The 21133-nt window shown below is 39.9% G+C and overlaps 1 protein-coding gene across 1 annotated transcript in view; it reads left to right on the top strand.

Annotated features, from left to right (window-relative positions):
• The window catches only part of LOC307021871 (chloride anion exchanger-like), a 41588-nt gene extending 26426 nt beyond the window's left edge, over window positions 1–15162 (top strand). Inside the window, exons 7-21 of the mRNA XM_079654384.1 lie at window positions 1559–1711; window positions 2438–2520; window positions 5368–5515; window positions 5772–5885; window positions 6951–7028; window positions 7117–7212; window positions 7798–7904; window positions 9789–9858; window positions 9983–10075; window positions 10194–10289; window positions 10852–11079; window positions 12076–12130; window positions 12621–12766; window positions 12847–12906; window positions 14763–15162. Of these exons, the coding sequence (XP_079510510.1) occupies window positions 1559–1711; window positions 2438–2520; window positions 5368–5515; window positions 5772–5885; window positions 6951–7028; window positions 7117–7212; window positions 7798–7904; window positions 9789–9858; window positions 9983–10075; window positions 10194–10289; window positions 10852–11079; window positions 12076–12130; window positions 12621–12766; window positions 12847–12906; window positions 14763–14783 (1548 nt within the window). The 3' untranslated portion in view covers window positions 14784–15162. The remainder of the gene's footprint in view (window positions 1–1558; window positions 1712–2437; window positions 2521–5367; window positions 5516–5771; window positions 5886–6950; window positions 7029–7116; window positions 7213–7797; window positions 7905–9788; window positions 9859–9982; window positions 10076–10193; window positions 10290–10851; window positions 11080–12075; window positions 12131–12620; window positions 12767–12846; window positions 12907–14762) is intronic.
• The last annotated feature ends 5971 nt before the right edge of the window (window positions 15163–21133 follow it).

Here is a 21133-nt window from a genome sequence, read left to right as displayed (position 1 = left end):
TGTAGAAATGGCAATGCAATTCTTCTGACCTGAGCTCCTCCAACAATGAAAGCCTTCGAAATCTTTGTGTAGCCTTCACCTAACTTGTGCCTTCCTACAACTTTATCCCGGAGGTCTTTTGAAAGCTCTTTTCCAAGCATTGTTTATAGTGGAATCCTCTAGAAACAGCTGGTTTTATTCTCAAGTAATCAAAATCACTTAAATGTATGTCAGGTGGGGGACCATTAGCCTGGTGTTTGATCTGGAAGTTGATTGGTTGCACCTGAGCAAGTTTATAATGGTTCACTCCAAGGGGCTGATCACTTAACCAAACCGGTTATTTCACTTATACATTTTTATTCATTGTCCAACATTTATTTTTATTGTGTTTTGATTATGAGGGTGATAATGTGTATACAGCTCAAAAAAAGTAAGATTTAATTTATTTTTAATTTCCATGGTGTAATGTGACAAAAGGTTAAGATTTTCACAGGGTATGATGACTTTCTATAAGCACTGTATGATAAAATACAAAAAGGTCAGGGAGCATTTCAAGGATTCAAGGCTTTTATTGTCATGTGTACAGCTACAGTGTAGATATGTCAATGACAATCTTAGGTCACCGACTCCTCCAACAGTGCAACAATCATTATATCACAGTTAAGGGGCGTGGTTCGGCCCGACGCATATTGTGACAATATGAAAGAAGAATACACAATGTAATTTAAAGTTTTTATTAGTAAATAATGATGTTCAAAATAAAATAGTCCCTCCGTTGCCTTCTGCACATAATGCGAAGCGGTTGCTATGCAACAACACTAACAGCTAGCGAACATATTAGACAGAGAGCGTTGATCGATTATTTGGTCGATGGTTCTTTATTTACTTTAATGTGTATGTTGCTGTTTATTGTGCAGCCACTGAAAAACTGTCCAGCATCAGTAGAATGGGTTACGTGGTTACTTGTATAGGTTGAGGTTGTTCTAGCTGTTGCTTGGCGTGGCGAGAATATTGCTCCACTTTCTCCGGTCCCCGAGATTGGGCTTCCAGTAGCTCTGGAGAGAGCTTTCGCACCTGTGGCCACTAACGGTCATAATTTATCTGCTTTGTTTAAAGACCTGCATCAGAAAGCTTTTGAATGGTGCTACTTTTCCAGTTGGTCTACATGCTCTTCACGTAGCTCTGCATGTCGTCTTTTAGGTGCTTTTTTTCTGGAGATAGGCACTGCTCAATCCACTCCTCCATAGTAAAGACACCCCGGAGGTCGAAGTTAACCTTAAATGTTTAAATGTTAGTTAGTTAGTTTCGTAACGTACGTAATGTAACAGTTGTAGCTTTTTCTCAGACACGGAGGGATACACGACTTGTGAAAAGTAACTACAATTCTACCCGTGATATACGCTCATTATGGCTAAGAACCAATCAGATTGCTTGATTTGACTTGTCCGTTTTATAATAGATAAATAATTGGTAAGTTGCAAACAGATAATTGTTATGGATGTTCTTTCAAAAGTGCAGGTGTTTAACAGTCTTATGGCCTGAGTCCTGCATCTATTTGACCTGACATGTTGTTTTTCAGACGCTGGAGATCATATTTAACCAGATCACCTCCACCAATGTGTGCGACGTGGTGATCTCCTTGGTGATCATGGTGGTGGTGTTCATGGTGAAGGAGCTGAACGACAGATTCAAATCCAAGTTGCCGGTTCCCATCCCTATAGAAGTTATCATGGTGAGAAACGTAACGCAACACGATCCTGAAGCATGTCTCTAAAGCAGGGGTGTCCAAACTTTTTTCACCGAGGGCCACATAGAGGTATTTTGCCTCATAAGTTAAGTTTTAAGTCAGCAAACTCAATCAAATGTAGGTGAATGATGCTTGTTACTTGAACATGCTTTAACAACCTAAATCCCAGCTCTCCAGATGGTTTACTTTTTTTAGTTATAAGACGTGTTAGCAGCTCATCCCTTAAAACAGAAGCTTCAGATTGATTATAATAAGAGGAAATATGAAGTGTTTATTTCAAGCTTGTTTATAAATCATTGGGCTTTTTTCTTATCAACCAAGATTATGTTAGAACATGTTTTCAACTTTAATTGATTGAATTTATTAGAAAATTGGGCTTATTAACACATGAATACTGTGTAATATATTTGAACATATATACTTAAGAAGCACAATATAAGACAAGCAGAAGTTTATTATACTTAAATCCTTATACTTTTTGAATTTGCTGAGGGCCGTTTCAAGTTGGTCCGAGGGCCGCATTTGGCCCCCGGGCCGTAGTTTTGACACCCCTGCTCTAATGCCGGAGGAGTAATAATGATACCGCTACTGTTTATCATTAATCTGACGTTCTTTATGGCACTCGTGTCAGTTCAAGGTAAACTACTCACTAACTAACTTTAAGGAGTTAATAAAAAATGTCCTGATCATTTCTGTGTTTCTCTCATCCAGACGGTCATCGCATGTGGAGTTTCATACGCATTTGACTTCAAGACAAGATTTGGCATTGAAGTTGTCGGCTTTATTCCACAAGGGTAAGATTTTGATTGATTGCGCTGCAGCACAGGCGGTATGCGAGAAATAAAGAGCTTTTTGAACATTAAAGCAAGTCACAAGAGAGACATGTCTCTTCTGCATCACCATGTGTCCCCTCTTCTTCATGTCTCTTCTACATCACCATGTGTCCCCTCTTCTTCATGTCTCTCCTACATCAACATGTGTCCCCTCTTCTTCATGTCTCTTCTACATCAACATGTGTCCCCTCTTCTTCATGTCTCTTCTACATCACCATGTGTCCCCTCTTCTTTATGTCTCTTCTACATCAACATGTGTCCCCTCTTCTCCATGTCTCTTCTACATCAACATGTGTCCCCTCTTCTTCATGTCTCTCCTACATCAACATGTGTCCCCTCTTCTTCATGTCTCTTCTACATCAACATGTGTCCCCTCTTCTTCATGTCTCTTCTACATCACCATGTGTCCCCTCTTCTTTATGTCTCTTCTACATCAACATGTGTCCCCTCTTCTCCATGTCTCTTCTACATCAACATGTGTCCCCTCTTCTTCATGTCTCTTCTACATCACCATGTGTCCCCTCTTCTTCATGTCTCTTCTACATCAACATGTGTCCCCTCTTCTCCATGTCTCTCCTACAACAACATGTGTCCCCTCTTCTTCATGTCTCTTCTACATCAACATGTGTCCCCTCTTCTTCATGTCTCTTCTACATCACCATGTGTCCCCTCTTCTTCATGTCTCTTCTACATCAACATGTGTCCCCTCTTCTCCATGTCTCTCCTACAACAACATGTGTCCCCTCTTCTTCATGTCTCTTCTACATCTACATGTGTCCCCTCTTCTTCATGTCTCTTCTACATCACCATGTGTCCCCTCTTCTTCATGTCTCTTCTTCATCAACATGTGTCCCCTCTTCTCCATGTCTCTTCTACATCAACATGTGTCCCCTCTTCTTCATGTCTCTTCTACATCAACATGTGTCCCCTCTTCTTCATGTCTCTTCTACATCACCATGTGTCCCCTCTTCTTCATGTCTCTTCTACATCAACATGTGTCCTCTCTTCTTCATGTCTCTTCTACATCACCATGTGTCCCCTCTTCTTCATGTCTCTTCTACATCAACATGTGTCCCCTCTTCTCCATGTCTCTTCTACATCAACATGTGTCCCCTCTTCTCCATGTCTCTTCTACATCAACATGTGTCCTCTCTTCTTCATGTCTCTTCTACATCACCATGTGTCCCCTCTTCTTCATGTCTCTTCTACATCAACATGTGTCCCCTCTTCTCCATGTCTCTTCTACATCAACATGTGTCCCCTCTTCTTCATGTCTCTTCTACATCAACATGTGTCCCCTCTTCTTCATGTCTCTTCTACATCAACATGTGTCCCCTCTTCTCCATGTCTCTTCTACATCAACATGTGTCCCCTCTTCTTCATGTCTCTTCTACATCAACATGTGTCCCCTCTTCTTCATGTCTCTTCTACATCAACATGTGTCCCCTCTTCTTCATGTCTCTTCTACATCAACATGTGTCCCCTCTTCTTCATGTCTCTTCTACATCAACATGTGTCCCCTCTTCTTCATGTCTCTTCTACATCAACATGTGTCCCCTCTTCTCCATGTCTCTTCTACATCAACATGTGTCCCCTCTTCTTCATGTCTCTTCTACATCAACATGTGTCCCCTCTTCTCCATGTCTCTTCTACATCAACATGTGTCCCCTCTTCTTCATGTCTCTTCTACATCAACATGTGTCCCCTCTTCTTCATGTCTCTTCTACATCAACATGTGTCCCCTCTTCTTCATGTCTCTTCTACATCAACATGTGTCCCCTCTTCTTCATGTCTCATCTACATCAACATGTGTCCCCTCTTCTTCATGTCTCTTCTACATCAACATGTGTCCCCTCTTCTTCATGTCTCTTCTACATCAACATGTGTCCCCTCTTCTTCATGTCTCTTCTACATCAACATGTGTCCCCTCTTCTCCATGTCTCTTCTACATCAACATGTGTCCCCTCTTCTTCATGTCTCTTCTACATCAACATGTGTCCCCTCTTCTCCATGTCTCTTCTACATCAACATGTGTCCCCTCTTCTTCATGTCTCTTCTACATCAACATGTGTCCCCTCTTCTTCATGTCTCTTATACATCAACATGTGTCCCCTCTTCTCCATGTCTCTTCTACATCAACATGTGTCCCCTCTTCTCCATGTCTCTTCTACATCAACATGTGTCCCCTCTTCTCCATGTCTCTTCTACATCAACATGTGTCCCCTCTTCTTCATCTCTCTTCTACATCAACATGTGTCCCCTCTTCTACATCAACATGTGTCCCCTCTTCTTCATGTCTCTTCTACATCAACATGTGTCCCCTCTTCTTCATGTCTCTTCTACATCAACATGTGTCCCCTCTGTGGAAAGAGACTCTGAACGTTTCAGGAACAAAGATTCTCTCTCTTTTTGTCCTGATCCATTTCTATAAAAACCTGTCAGCTGATCAGATTTTGGTCACTTTATGATGTCATGACGATTTTTTGGCTTGTGTAACCATTAGCCAATCAGCAACCAAGGTAACCCCCCCCCCACCCCCTTAACACCTGAATCTCCTCCTAGAGCACCATTGAGTTCTTTGTAACCAAATGTCTCTCAGAGGGGCGTGGGGAGGGGCTCCTTATTTTCATCTAAAGTAACGGACAGAGAATCAGCACTTTGGAAACAGGGCTGAAACAGAGGGGATTATGGGTAATGCTGCAATGATCTGTTTGGTGTTTCAGCCAATCAGAGACAGGCTCTGGATATATATCTAAAACAGTATGATAGGGGACCTTTAATAACATTAGGGTTTGTATCTGTCTTCAGGTACGAGCCTCCGATGGCCCCAGACCTGGACATATTCCAGGAGACGGCAGTTGAAGCTTTTCCAATGGCCATCGTGGGATTCGCTGTTGCCTTCTCCGTGGCAAAAGTGTATTCTGTAAAACATGACTACACCATAGATGGAAACCAGGTGTGTGATAATGCTGACATGTACACAACGTTGGGAGGAAGTACTCAGATCCTTTACTAAAGCACAAATACTCTGGTCTTAAACAAACTCCTTTAAAAGTAAAATTCTTGATTTAAAATTGAAATACTGAAGTACAAGAATGTAGACACTTGAGTAAATGTACTTTGTTACTTTCCACCACTGCATGTACATCTACATCACAGTAAAAGCTACAGGTCTAATCAGGATTTAAATAAAAATACGTGTTTTTCTGTAGGAGCTGATCGCTTTCGGAGCCAGCAACATCTTCGGAGCTTCTTTCAAGTCTTTTGCTGCGAGTACAGCTCTGTCCAGGAGCGCAGTGCAGGAGAGCACAGGCGGCAAAACACAGGTAAAATAATATACAATAATATACTTTAATTTCACGTAGATTCTAACCCTTGAAAAGATTCAAATCTGAGACAAAATCCAACAAGTTTAAGCCATGGTGATCCCATGTTTTGTTGCATCAAAGTGTCAAAGTACTTTGTAGCATAGTAGGATATTTTGGGGGAAATTTGGAAACATTGAGTTTCTTTCATGTCAAGAGTTCAGTTTGAAGAGTGTTACTACGTTTATTAAAAATATAACTTTAGCTAGAACCAGCAGCCAGTTAACGTAGCTTAGCACAAAGACTCAAACCTTTTTTCATGAATTACATTTTAAAGTGTTAACTACCGATCTTTTGGACTGAAACCAACATCTTGCAGCATAACTACATCTTGTATTTTACATTTTTCTGCTTGGGTTTTCCACACACCTAATCTCCATTGAAGCATACCGTATTCAACACACGTGGCACAGAGAGAGGCCGTTTCTCAATCGCGAGGATACTGGCTTGGTAGTCGCATACTTCCAAGTCACTTCCTTCAGAAATGAAGCAAGTATACTTCCAAGCCACGGCTTCGGAAAACAAAGAAGAATGGAACAGGCTAACAAGTGTGCCACTCTCTAACGGTTTCAACATAAACTGTACCGAAGATAAATACCTCACGATGTCTATCTAATTATGAACTTGCTTTACTTTAACGGAACACATCTTTGGTGATAACAAATGCAACAACGTAACATATTTACCAACACATGTTCTACGCCACTACATACTTACATTTAAATGTGTGCTGTGCTGCGTCCGTTCAGCCATTCTGAAGGGTCAAGTGTTTTTGAAATTGGTCCGTGCGCAAAGCATTGTGGGGATTTGAAGGAAGCGAAGTCTACCCATCGAAATTACCCCCAAACCAAGGACGCGGCCTCGGTGGAATTCCAAGTATGCTGGAGATTGGAACAGTCCTTCGGCGGCACTCGATGACGTAGCATCCTTGAAATATTGGCTTGGAAGCCAGTTTCCTCGAGATTGAGAAATGGCCAGAGTGTTTGTCACCTTTAAAGCCAAACATGCCTGTCCTGTCCTTTTCAGATAGCAGGTTTACTGTCAGCTATTATCGTGATGATCGTCACATTGGCCATTGGTTTTCTCCTAGAGCCGCTCCCAAAGGTAAACCGTCTCGATCTACCGACATGCAGGTGAAGTCTCTGGAGTCTAAACTCAGTGAAATATAACCTTTGACCTCTTATTCTACCAGTCTGTGCTTGGAGCTGTGGTCCTCGTCAACCTGAAGGGCATGTTGATGCAGGTTAGAGACGTCCCTTACCTGTGGAGGAGGGACAAACCAGACTGTGTAAGTACTCACAAAGACACACACATGCAAATATATATATATATAATATAATCAGAAAGTACAATATATAATCAACAAAGCATAAGAAGAGAGTCCAATTAGAAGCCTACAATATATTCACTTTGCCAAATATCTTACAACCATTTCTCTACAATACAATTCCATCTTGAGTCTTAGTTTCGCTGTTATATTTTCCATACAGTTTACAACCTTAAGTCTTTGTGTCCATTGGTTTTAAACAAACACTTTTTTTTGTACAAAACAACCAAAAAGCAATAACTTTTACAACGACAAGAAATAATAAGCATGAGTTCACAGGTCCGGCTCAGAACCATTCAGGGTTTGATTTCTAAATAAGAGTTTTAGTTTAGATCAACTTAAATATTTCAGCTCATCCTTACAGTTATTCCACAGACCTTTTGTTGAGATGCAATGAAGTTTGGAATTTGTTCGTATGGATGTTTTTTTTTTTTAAATGCCGTTTCCTCTCAACATGTGTATGTGTTCTCTACGTGTGAAAAGCCCCTGGACATTATGAGGTAATTATTGATTTGCGGCTTTGAACTTAACCGTCCTCTCCATCAGGTGGTGTGGTTAGCTACCTGTATTGCATCCATCTTTTTGGGGCTGGACCTCGGGTTGGCTGTAGGTCTGGGGGTGGAGCTGATCAGCGTGGTGCTCAGGGCTCAGTTGTAAGTATCTGGATGCTTTCACTTTGATCTTACACACCCCCCCCCCCCCCCCCCCCCCCCCCTGGATAAGGACTGCAGCTAAAATCTGGCATAATTAATCTCTTCTCTTTTCTGAGATTAATGTATTTGTATGCATGGTCCTTGTTGAAATAAATACATAATAACATATACCCAGTGACTGGCTGATGAGTGACCCCTTTATTATTCTAAATGTCCATAACGGTCTATTATATATATATATTGATATTTATCTGTTGCTAATGTCTGTATTATACTGTATATTTCTATACTCTCCAGAGACCCACCCCTTCATTTTTGTCCTCTGTGGTGCACATTGGTTTTTGGTCCATTACTTTGAGGTTATACACGCACAGCATTAAGTCCAATTGTATTCCTGGGCTTTTCAAACATATGACATGTGGGGGGGTGTGGCTCTGAAAAAGATAATTTCATTGTATTTCAAAATGGCGTCCATCAACACAGGCACTATTTATAGAAAGAGAAATGGTAAGTTTGTAATTTTGTAATTACCAGTGTTGTGAGTTCAATATTTTAATTAATTATAGTGAGGGAACATCTTAGGAGTTAGTGTAGTGAGTTTTCAGAGCAGTGTAATAGTTATTTGATCTAAAACTAAATGTTTTTATGAATGTCCTTTGAGGAGGGCATGGGGATTGGCTAACTTTTTATTTCCCCCCCATTTTACACAACACAAATGGAGTCCACTATGGGCCAAACTAACACGTAGGTTTCTGTAGGGTTCATGGCAGACGGGTGCAGTGGGAACACATACATCAAGTGCCTCAAGTCAATCAGGAGAGATGGTTTTGATGTAAGAATACATATTTATCGCAGAGATACACGAATGAATGTAATGGTGATTTTGGCGATTAGGCCCCGTTGTGCAGGAGTATCATTCGGGAGGGGAGAACCGATCCGATGAAACCCCCCGGGGTCTAGAACCTGGTGGTGGTGAATGGATAGTTCGGTCGGTCTGAAGGGGAGGGGCTTAGCTTGACCCTGGATTCAGAGGGACAGGAGGTGAAAAGGGGTGGAGGAGGGTTGCGTCGAGTCACCTGAAATGACAGCTGTCAGAGGGAGGAGAGCAGACTTAAAAGGTTTGACAGAGCGCTATGATAGGCTCTTGGGAATAGAGCGAAGTGATTGGTTAAGCTGGAGGGTGACGCCCCCGATCACTTATTGAGAGAAGAGAGAAAGTAGTTACATGGAAATAGTAAATGAAGAGTAAAGACGGTTTTCCTGTTGAACTTACGCTGAGCTTCAAGTGTCAGATGTGTCTCTGCATTTCAAACAAGGATGGAGCACTACAAATGAGGGCTCAGTATTTGTTAGTCATTATGTTAATACCACCCTAAAGACTTGTGTGATCTAAAAAAAAAAAAAGGAAATTTAAAACCTTTTTCTTTCTGGGTCTCAGGAGGATATTAAAGTGTCTTTGAGCATTAGGAAAAGCGCTATACAAATCCCATTTATTATTATTATTATTATTATTATTATTATTATGACTGATCTATAGTGTAGTCAATTGCTATACTCCTTATAGTGTCCATGGTGTATACATCAGTTTGTTTATATCGTCACATGTAGGCCTATATATATTATATTTTCACAGTACATTATACTTGAATAACTCTGCACTTACTGCTTGTTGTACATTTCTGGTTAGGTGCTAATTCGTTGTCTTAGTACTTGTACTCTGGCAATGACAATAACATTGAATCTAATCCAAACATTATTTGTATAGAATACACTTTTATATATGGCAGCATGCAGTTCTCTGTTTGATAAATGTCTGTTTCAAGAAAGTCCGTAGTGCTGCCATTATCGAATTAAAAAACGTTATTAATTTTTATTTATTTTCAGCCCTCGCTGCAGTGTGCTGGCAAACATCAAAGGAACTGATATCTACAGAGACAGAAAGGACTATATTGATGTAAGTAACACAAGTTAAAGAGGCCCCTGTTGTGCTTTTTTGGGGGGTTTCCATTTCCTGTGGTGTGTTATATAGGATCATGTAAATGGTCTGCAAAGGCTAAAATCCTAAAAACTCTCTCCAGATATATGAGCCGGAGGGAGTGAAGATCTTCAGGATACCGTCACCAATCTTTTTTGCCAACATTGACTTCTTCAAGACCAAATTAGTGGAAGCTGTAAGTACAAAATATTGATGTTTTTTCTCTTTTTTGGGCCGAAAAACTCAAATTAATATCTTGAACTTAACAATTTGTGTTTGTCCCACACATCTCATTCACACTAACGTCTCCTCAGGTTGGATTTAGCCCGTTGAGAGTGTTGAGAAAGAGAAACAAAGCGGTGAGGATGATCCGGAAGCTTCTTAAGAAGGGAGACCTTCAGTGGACATCAGTAAGTAATGGCTTTGACCTCAGCAGCAACAACAACAACAACAATAACAACAACACACTTTCACAATCGCCTCCTCCTTCTTTTTTGACACTGTCATTGTTTACCCTACCTGCTTTGGTTTGAAATCTGTTCAGGTTTAGCAGTGATTAAATACATTTTATGACACAATAATGGACCTTAAACGTGCATTTTTTCAAATATCCAGCATTGGTTCAAGTCCAATTATATAGAAGTCTATGAGGAAATAACCCCATACTGTATCTGGCTTTATCTATTAATATTTTCCTAAGGGGGTTTCCGGTCTTACTCTCAAGTTCTGAGTCTTTTGTAACACATCATGATGTTTTTTTCTTTTTAAATGGTCCTATATTGAGTGAAATAAATTATTTATCGCGGTAGGCTTTAGGGCGGGGCTTCCTTATGATTGACAGGTGGCTGCCAAAGACTCTTGGATTCAGCTGCTAGACAAAACCACTGATTAAAAGCTAACTCCCCCATCTAAGTGCTCCATTCAGCTATTTCAATGACTACAAATTGCATGAACAGTGTCTTACCGTTACAGAAAGGCTTCACTAATGCCTCCTGTAGACCCCTCAAAGAGTCGGAGGATGAGAGCAACATTGAGGAGTTGGACCTGCCGATAGACTTTAAGGATCTTCCCGCTCGGATCGACTGGAACGCCGATCTTCCCGCAAACATCAGCGTTCCCAGAGTGGATCTCCACAGCCTGATCCTGGACTTCGCTGCTGTCTCCTTCCTGGACATCTCCGCTCTGAAGGGACTCAAAACGGTGAGTTGCAGTCATTTCAATGGGCCCTACTTTAGTTTTTTTGTGCATGTAAATGGTCTGCAAACGCCTCCATTGGACTCCTTTGTTTACCCCCGTAACATAGTGACATCACTAAGTAAATAAGAGCTTTTTGAACATTAAAGCATGGAGACATGTCACAGTAGAGACACTACATACTGATATACACCTGAACATCAGCAGGAGAGGACTCTTTAAAGAAGAGACACTACATACTGATATACACCTGAACATCAGCAGGAGAGGACTCTTTAAAGTAGAGACACTACATACTGATATACACCTGAACATCAGCAGGAGAGGACTCTTTAAAGTAGAGACACTACATACTGATATAAACCTGAACATCAGCAGGAGAGGACTCTTTAAAGTAGAGACACTACATACTGATATACACCTGAACATCAGCAGGAGAGGACTCTTTAAAGTAGAGACACTACATACTGATATACACCTGAACATCAGCAGGAGAGGACTCTTTAAAGTAGAGACACTACATACTGATATACACCTGATCATCAGCAGGAGAAGACTCTTTAAAGTAGAGACACTACATACTGATATACACCTGAACATCAGCAGGAGAGGACTCTTTAAAGTAGAGACACTACATACTGATATACAGCTGAACATCAGCAGGAGAGGACTCTTTAAAGTAGAGACACTACATACTGATATACACCTGAACATCAGCAGGAGAGGACTCTTTAAAGTAGAGACACTACATACTGATATACACCTGAACATCATCAGGAGAGGACTCTTTAAAGAAGAGACACTACATACTGATATACACCTGAACATCAGCAGGAGAGGACTCTTTAAAGTAGAGACACTACATACTGATATACACCTGAACATCAGCAGGAGAGGACTCTTTAAAGTAGAGACACTACATACTGATATACACCTGAACATCAGCAGGAGAGGACTCTTTAAATACATTTAAAAAATAAATCTTCTTGACCTTCCCTTCAGGCGCTGAGAGAACTGATTCGGGTTGAAGTCGAGATCTACATTGTGGCTTGTGATAGTAAGTATTAAACCGCAGTTTTTAAAGTCATTGTAATTGTTAATTGAACTTCTAGCAGACACTTAAACACAGGTTTAATGTGTGTATCTTCACAATAAAGTATCTTCATGTGTTTCTAATAAACTCTAAATGTATAATTATTGCAAACTTCACTTTTCCAGTTCCTTACAAAATGTAACACAAATGTATAACCTCAAATATTTTCTACCTCAAGTTGCTTATGCATTAATTGTCCAGCCCAACAATGTACTCCAACCTATGCATCTTTATTCCTTACTTGGTTATGTCTGGTATCAAAATGCAATCAAAGCAAACAATTTGAACTAGAAAAGATTGATTTAAGGAACATTGCTTTTGAACTGATACAAGCTTTTTAGGAGCGTGTTAGTTTTAGAAGAGATAGTGGCCAACATGCATGACTGATATAATCCTTAGTGTCATACCTTCTGTTGGTGCTTTGACTAACCTCTTCCCTCTTTCTTCCCCGCAGCTTACATCCTTCAGAAACTGCACGACTGTTCCTTCTTTGACGATGAAGTTCTCCCGTCAATGTTTTTCCTGACGCTGCATGACGCCATGCTGCACATCCTCCAGAAACATCCAGAGTCCACGGAAGAGAAGTCTCACTATGACAAGGTGAGGAAGACACATTGAATGAAGTTCAAACAAAGCGCTGGGCATACAGAATCTACTAACCTCTGTATGTTGCTCTGCAGATAGTAACATCAGTCACAATTCATCACCCTGGAGGCAGCTTGAGGAGCAGAGATCGACACGTACGTATCTGTTTTTGTAACCATTTCCTTTTATGTATTGGTTTATTTGAACTAAACACAAAGTACTAAGTCCCATCTCGATTAGACAGAGCAAGGATGTTGACAAAGCCTTTTTGTTTTAAAGACTGCTACGCTACCAATAGCTTATGTTTTTTCCCATTCACTCGCAAAGAATAGAAGTCAACGGGAGGCGAATGTACATTTTGCGCGAGTGTGAACATGACTGAAGACCAGGCTTGGAGAGTAACGGATTACAAATAACTGGATCATGTAGTGAGGATACACACACTGTATTCTCTTACAGTTACATAAAAGAGAGATTACAAAATTGGGGATTACTGGCAGGATTACAGTGATATGTCGTAAAGCACATGCATACATTTAAAAACAGTTAAACAAGTCTCAAGTGAAACTGTAGTTCATCTTGTGGTTCATCATTATGACCTCTACTTCAAAGTGGGAATGTCTCCACCTTCTGCAAGTTTGAAACTAAAACTGAGCTTTTATTGAATGTTCTCTTACTGTTACCACTTCCTGAATATGCTTAATAGAAAGCAGGTTTTTCTAAAAAGCAAAAACAAAGACAAACTCTGAGCAGAGGACACATTTTTGATAATAAATATGTTGTTCTCTTGTGTTAAAGAAGTATTGATATGTATTTTCACTTGTATTCATTGTATTTGATATTGAGGTAATTCAAAAGCGTTACATTACTTTTATATTTTGATACTCAAATGTACTTTAATATAGGGATGTCCCGATCACCTTTTTTTGCTTCCGATTCCGATCATTTGATTTTGACAATTTGCTGATTTCGATTTTTCCCGATCCGATCTTTATGCAATGCATTAAGAGAAAAAAAAGAAAAAGCATTCAAGTTGTCCCTTAAGGTTATTTTTTTATTTAAATTGGATATTCTATCCAACATGGATATAGCTTCTTTCTTTCACAGCAGCATTGGATCAGTTCAGTTGTGCAGCATTGGATCAAAACAAAATAAAGCTTTCAGTACTCGTTAGCTTACTGCTACAATTAGACACTGCGCCCACTCTGCTGCCAGATTTGAGAGAAATAAGCAGGTCTATGAAAACAAGCCCCAAAGAAGCAACACATACATGATGTTGTGTCATTTGAAACCAAAACTAAGGCCTCAGGATGACTTTAAGACTTGAACATGGTCATTTTTGTTTTGTAACATTGAATACAAAATTTTAAAAAAAAGTATTTATTAAAAAAAAAAATTTAAATCCCGTTTTTTTTCTCCCGATTCCGATCTTTTGAAAATCACGTGATCGGATCGGGACATCTCTACTTTAATAGGTTACTGATTACAGTTTTTATAGTAACTAGTAATTGTATAAAGAAACCCTCCCAAACCTGATTGAGACAAACAGGAAACAGTAAACTTAAAGGTCCCATGTCATGGCCATTTCTACTGATCATAATTCCATTGTTGAGGTCTACTAGAATAGATTTATATTGTTCAATGTTCCAAACTCACATTGGTTTCTCATACAGCATCTCTGTATAGTATGTGTATTCACTCTCTGTGCTACACGGCTTGTTGGAGCTCCTGGAAAAGCATGACATGGGACCTTTAATAATGGTTAATATTGAGTTAAATGAATGAGAAAAAAGCTTGTTAGTAAAGTCCTATCGATCTGATACATCCGATATCTGATATTTGTATCGCTCTGAGTTCAGGAAATGAGGATGCCAGCAACACAAAAACAATCGCAAAATATTCCTGTATTCTGAAAATGTATAAATATAATGCTAAGCTATGGTGGCTAATTGTCTTAGCACATAGCTTGTTCCTATGTGTTTTAGAATAAAATGTCCGACTCCACCCACAGGCTCCAGAGACCAAGTTCTAACTCCTGAACGAGAAGAGGATGATTCCTTGGAGAATACACCAAAACAAAAAGGACCAAAGAGTAAATGTTTTACAAATCAAGCTGAACAAAACACCGATGTAACGACAGACTGTCTTTGACTTTATACCTTCGATGATCTGAGTTTACATATACAGTGTTTACTGTAATGCAGGAAAACTAATTTCATGGTATTGATGTTTTTTTTATACTGTATATAGTGAATTTGTCGAAAATGTAGGTGCAATATATATGTTTTTTAGTATTTCCTTGATAATGAGAATGAACTGACTTCTCGGCACACGGGGAGCGAAGCAATGTGAAAAAGAGAGTGAATGTGCAGCGACTGAAATAAATATTGTATCTCTCTAAATTATCACAATCAATGTTTCTGTGTGTGTTTTGTAAAATATGAATTCCCCAAATGTCCACCTTGTTTTGGGAGCTACCCTGATACTGTTCAAAGATACAGTACATTTACTCAAGTCCTGTACTTAAGTATAATTTTGGGGGTACTTGTACTTAACTTGAGTATTTCCATTTTTTGCTACTTCTACTACATTTATTTGACACTTGTCACTTTGTACATGAATAACATGTTGTTGTACTTATATGATATACATTTCCTACTGCTGTTCTACACAACATAATATGATATCTTACAATCATACAAAAAGTCTTTCTGACAATGAGTACTTTTACTTTCGGTATATTTACTTAAGTAGAGGATTCAAGTACTTTTCCCCCACTGGTACACAGCAATATAATACAAAACACAACATTGCCCTTATATCACCTCCACGAAGTTTCAACCCTTTTTTTAAATATAGGTAACCAACCTCAAGTGTCTCTTGCCTTCATAATGATTATGGATTCAATGAACTTACCCAACAGAAACATACTTAAAGAGGCCCTATTCTGCTTTTTGGAGATTTCCCTTTTCCTTTAATTTAGCACCCTAGCACTCCAACACATTGTACGTGATAGGCTAAGAGGCGGGAAATCTCTAAGCGGTTGACCAATCACAACAGAGCCGGCCAACTAACCAATCAGAGCAGACTGGGCTCTGGTTTTAGACAGAGGGTGAAAAGAGGTGCTGCAGCACAGGCAGTATGAGAACAATAAAGAGCTTTTTGAACATTAAGGCATGGAGACATGTAGAGACACTACATACTGATATACAACTGAACATCAGCAGGAGAGGACTCTTTAAAGTAGAGACACTACATACTGATATACACCTGAACATCAGCAGGAGAGGACTCTTTAAAGTAGAGACACTACATACTGATATACACCTGAACATCAGCAGGAGAGGACTCTTTAAAGTAGAGACACTACATACTGATATACACCTGAACATCAGCAGGAGAGGACTCTTTAAAGTAGAGACACTACATACTGATATACACCTGAACACCAGCAGGAGAGGACTCTTTAAAGTAGAGACACTACATACTGATATACACCTGAACATCAGCAGGAGAGGACTCTTTAAAGTAGAGACACTACATACTGATATACACCTGAACATCAGCAGGAGGACTCTTTAAAGTAGAGACAGTACATACTGATATACACCTGAACATCAGCAGGAGGACTCTTTAAAGTAGAGACAGTACATACTGTTATACACCTGAACATCAGCAGGAGAGGACTCTTTAAAGTAGAGACACTACATACTGATATACACCTGAACATCAGCAGGAGAGGACTCTTTAAAGTAGAGACACTACATACTAATATGAACCTGAACATCAGCAGGAGAGGACTCTTTAAAGTAGAGACACTACATACTGATATACACCTGAACATCAGCAGGAGAGGACTCTTTAAAGCAGAGACACTACATACTGATATACACCTGAACATCAGCAGGAGAGGACTCTTTAAAGTAGAGACACTACATACTGATATACACCTGAACATTAGCACGAGAGGACTCTTTAAAGTAGAGACACTACATACTGATATACACCTGAACATCAGCAGGAGAGTACTCTTTAAAGTAGAGACACTACATACTGATATACACCTGAACATCAGCAGGAGAGGACTCTTTAAAGTAGAGACACTACATACTGATATACACCTGAACATCAGCAGGAGAGGACTCTTTAAAGTAGAGACACTATATACTGATATACACCTGGACATCAGCAGGAGAGGACTCTTTAAAGTAGAGGCACTACATACTGATATCCACCTGAACATCAGCAGGAGAGGACTCTTTAAAGTAGAGACACTACATACTGATATACACCTGAACATCAGCAGGAGAGGACTCTTTAAAGTAGAGACACTACATACTGATATACACCTGAACATCAGCAGGAGAGGACTCTTTAAAGTAGAGGCACTACATACTGATATACACCTGAACATCAGCAGGAGAGGACTCTTTAAAGTAGAGACACTACATACTGTACTGATATACACCTGAACATCAGCATGAGAGGACTCTTTAAAGTAGAGACACTACATACTGATATACACCTGAACATCAGCCGGAGAGGACTCTTTAAAGTAGAGACATACTGATATACACCTGAACATCAGCAGGAGAGGACTCTTTAAAGTAGAGACATACTGATATACACCTGAACATCAGCAGGAGAGGACTCTTTAAAGTAGAGTCACTACATACTGATATACAACTGGACATCAGCAGGAGAGGACTCTTTAAAGTAGAGACACTAGTACATACTGATATACACCTGGACATCAGCAGGAGAGGACTCTTTAAAGTAGAGACACTACATACTGATATACACCTGAACATCAGCAGGAGAGGACTCTTTAAAGTAGAGACACTAGTACATACTGATATACACCTGGACATCAGCAGGAGAGGACTCTTTAAAGTAGAGACACTACATACTGATATACACCTGAACATCAGCAGGAGAGGACTCTTTAAAGTAGAGACACTAAATACTGATATACACCTGAACATCAGCAGGAGAGGACTCTTTAAAGTAGAGTCACTACATACTGATATACACCTGGACATCAGCAGGAGAGGAATCTTTAAAGTAGAGACACTACATACTGATATACACCTGAACATCAACAGGAGAGGACTCTTTAAAGTAGAGACACTACATACTGATATACACCTGAACATCAGCAGGAGAGGACTCTTTAAAGTAGAGACACTACATACTGATATACACCTGAACATCAGCAGGAGAGGACTCTTTAAAGTTGAGAGACTACATACTGATATACACCTGAACATTAGCACGAGAGGACTCTTTAAAGTAGAGACACTACATACTGATATACACCTGAACATCAGCAGGAGAGTACTCTTTAAAGTAGAGACACTACATACTGATATACACCTGAACATCAGCAGGAGAGGACTCTTTAAAGTAGAGACACTACATACTGATATACACCTGAACATCAGCAGGAGAGGACTCTTTAAAGTAGAGACACTATATACTGATATACACCTGGACATCAGCAGGAGAGGACTCTTTAAAGTAGAGGCACTACATACTGATATCCACCTGAACATCAGCAGGAGAGGACTCTTTAAAGTAGAGACACTACATACTGATATACACCTGAACATCAGCAGGAGAGGACTCTTTAAAGTAGAGACACTACATACTGATATACACCTGAACATCAGCAGGAGAGGACTCTTTAAAGTAGAGGCACTACATACTGATATACACCTGAACATCAGCAGGAGAGGACTCTTTAAAGTAGAGACACTACATACTGTACTGATATACACCTGAACATCAGCATGAGAGGACTCTTTAAAGTAGAGACACTACATACTGATATACACCTGAACATCAGCCGGAGAGGACTCTTTAAAGTAGAGACATACTGATATACACCTGAACATCAGCAGGAGAGGACTCTTTAAAGTAGAGACATACTGATATACACCTGAACATCAGCAGGAGAGGACTCTTTAAAGTAGAGTCACTACATACTGATATACAACTGGACATCAGCAGGAGAGGACTCTTTAAAGTAGAGACACTACATACTGATATACACCTGAACATCAGCAGGAGAGGACTCTTTAAAGTAGAGACACTAGTACATACTGATATACACCTGGACATCAGCAGGAGAGGACTCTTTAAAGTAGAGACACTACATACTGATATACACCTGAACATCAGCAGGAGAGGACTCTTTAAAGTAGAGACACTAAATACTGATATACACCTGAACATCAGCAGGAGAGGACTCTTTAAAGTAGAGTCACTACATACTGATATACACCTGGACATCAGCAGGAGAGGAATCTTTAAAGTAGAGACACTACATACTGATATACACCTGAACATCAGCAGGAGAGGACTCTTTAAAGTAGAGACACTACATACTGATATACACCTGAACATCAGCAGGAGAGGACTCTTTAAAGTAGAGACACTACATACTGATATACACCTGAACATCAGCAGGAGAGGACTCTTTAAAGTTGAGAGACTACATACTGATATACACCTGAACATCAGCAGGAGAGGACTCTTTAAAGTAGAGACACTAAATACTGATATACACCTGAACATCAGCAGGAGAGGACTCTTTAAAGTAGAGACACTACATACTGATATACACCTGAACATCAGCAGGAGAGGACTCTTTAAAGTAGAGACACTACATACTGATATACACCTGAACATCAGCAGGAGAGGACTCTTTAAAGTAGAGACACTACATACTGATATACACCTGAACACCAGCAGGAGAGGACTCTTTAAAGTAGAGACACTACATACTGATATACACCTGAACATCAGCAGGAGAGGACTCTTTAAAGTAGAGACACTACATACTGATATACACCTGAACATCAGCAGGAGGACTCTTTAAAGTAGAGACAGTACATACTGATATACACCTGAACATCAGCAGGAGGACTCTTTAAAGTAGAGACAGTACATACTGTTATACACCTGAACATCAGCAGGAGAGGACTCTTTAAAGTAGAGACACTACATACTGATATACACCTGAACATCAGCAGGAGAGGACTCTTTAAAGTAGAGACACTACATACTAATATGAACCTGAACATCAGCAGGAGAGGACTCTTTAAAGTAGAGACACTACATACTGATATACACCTGAACATCAGCAGGAGAGGACTCTTTAAAGCAGAGACACTACATACTGATATACACCTGAACATCAGCAGGAGAGGACTCTTTAAAGTAGAGACACTACATACTGATATACACCTGAACATTAGCACGAGAGGACTCTTTAAAGTAGAGACACTACATACTGATATACACCTGAACATCAGCAGGAGAGTACTCTTTAAAGTAGAGACACTACATACTGATATACACCTGAACATCAGCAGGAGAGGACTCTTTAAAGTAGAGACACTACATACTGATATACACCTGAACATCAGCAGGAGAGGACTCTTTAAAGTAGAGACACTATATACTGATATACACCTGGACATCAGCAGGAGAGGACTCTTTAAAGTAGAGGCACTACATACTGATATCCACCTGAACATCAGCAGGAGAGGACTCTTTAAAGTAGAGACACTACATACTGATATACACCTGAACATCAGCAGGAGAGGACTCTTTAAAGTAGAGACACTACATACTGATATACACCTGAACATCAGCAGGAGAGGACTCTTTAAAGTAGAGGCACTACATACTGATATACACCTGAACATCAGCAGGAGAGGACTCTTTAAAGTAGAGACACTACATACTGTACTGATATACACCTGAACATCAGCATGAGAGGACTCTTTAAAGTAGAGACACTACATACTGATATACACCTGAACATCAGCCGGAGAGGACTCTTTAAAGTAGAGACATACTGATATACACCTGAACATCAGCAGGAGAGGACTCTTTAAAGTAGAGACATACTGATATACACCTGAACATCAGCAGGAGAGGACTCTTTAAAGTAGAGTCACTACATACTGATATACAACTGGACATCAGCAGGAGAGGACTCTTTAAAGTAGAGACACTAGTACATACTGATATACACCTGGACATCAGCAGGAGAGGACTCTTTAAAGTAGAGACACTACATACTGATATACACCTGAACATCAGCAGGAGAGGACTCTTTAAAGTAGAGACACTAGTACATACTGATATACACCTGGACATCAGCAGGAGAGGACTCTTTAAAGTAGAGACACTACATACTGATATACACCTGAACATCAGCAGGAGAGGACTCTTTAAAGTAGAGACACTAAATACTGATATACACCTGAACATCAGCAGGAGAGGACTCTTTAAAGTAGAGTCACTACATACTGATATACACCTGGACATCAGCAGGAGAGGAATCTTTAAAGTAGAGACACTACATAC

Source organism: Notothenia rossii (genome assembly GCF_949606895.1).
Source record: "Notothenia rossii genome assembly, chromosome: 10".
Classification (NCBI taxonomy): Eukaryota; Metazoa; Chordata; class Actinopteri; order Perciformes; family Nototheniidae; genus Notothenia; species Notothenia rossii.
This window is presented reverse-complemented; position numbering and strand designations above follow the sequence as displayed.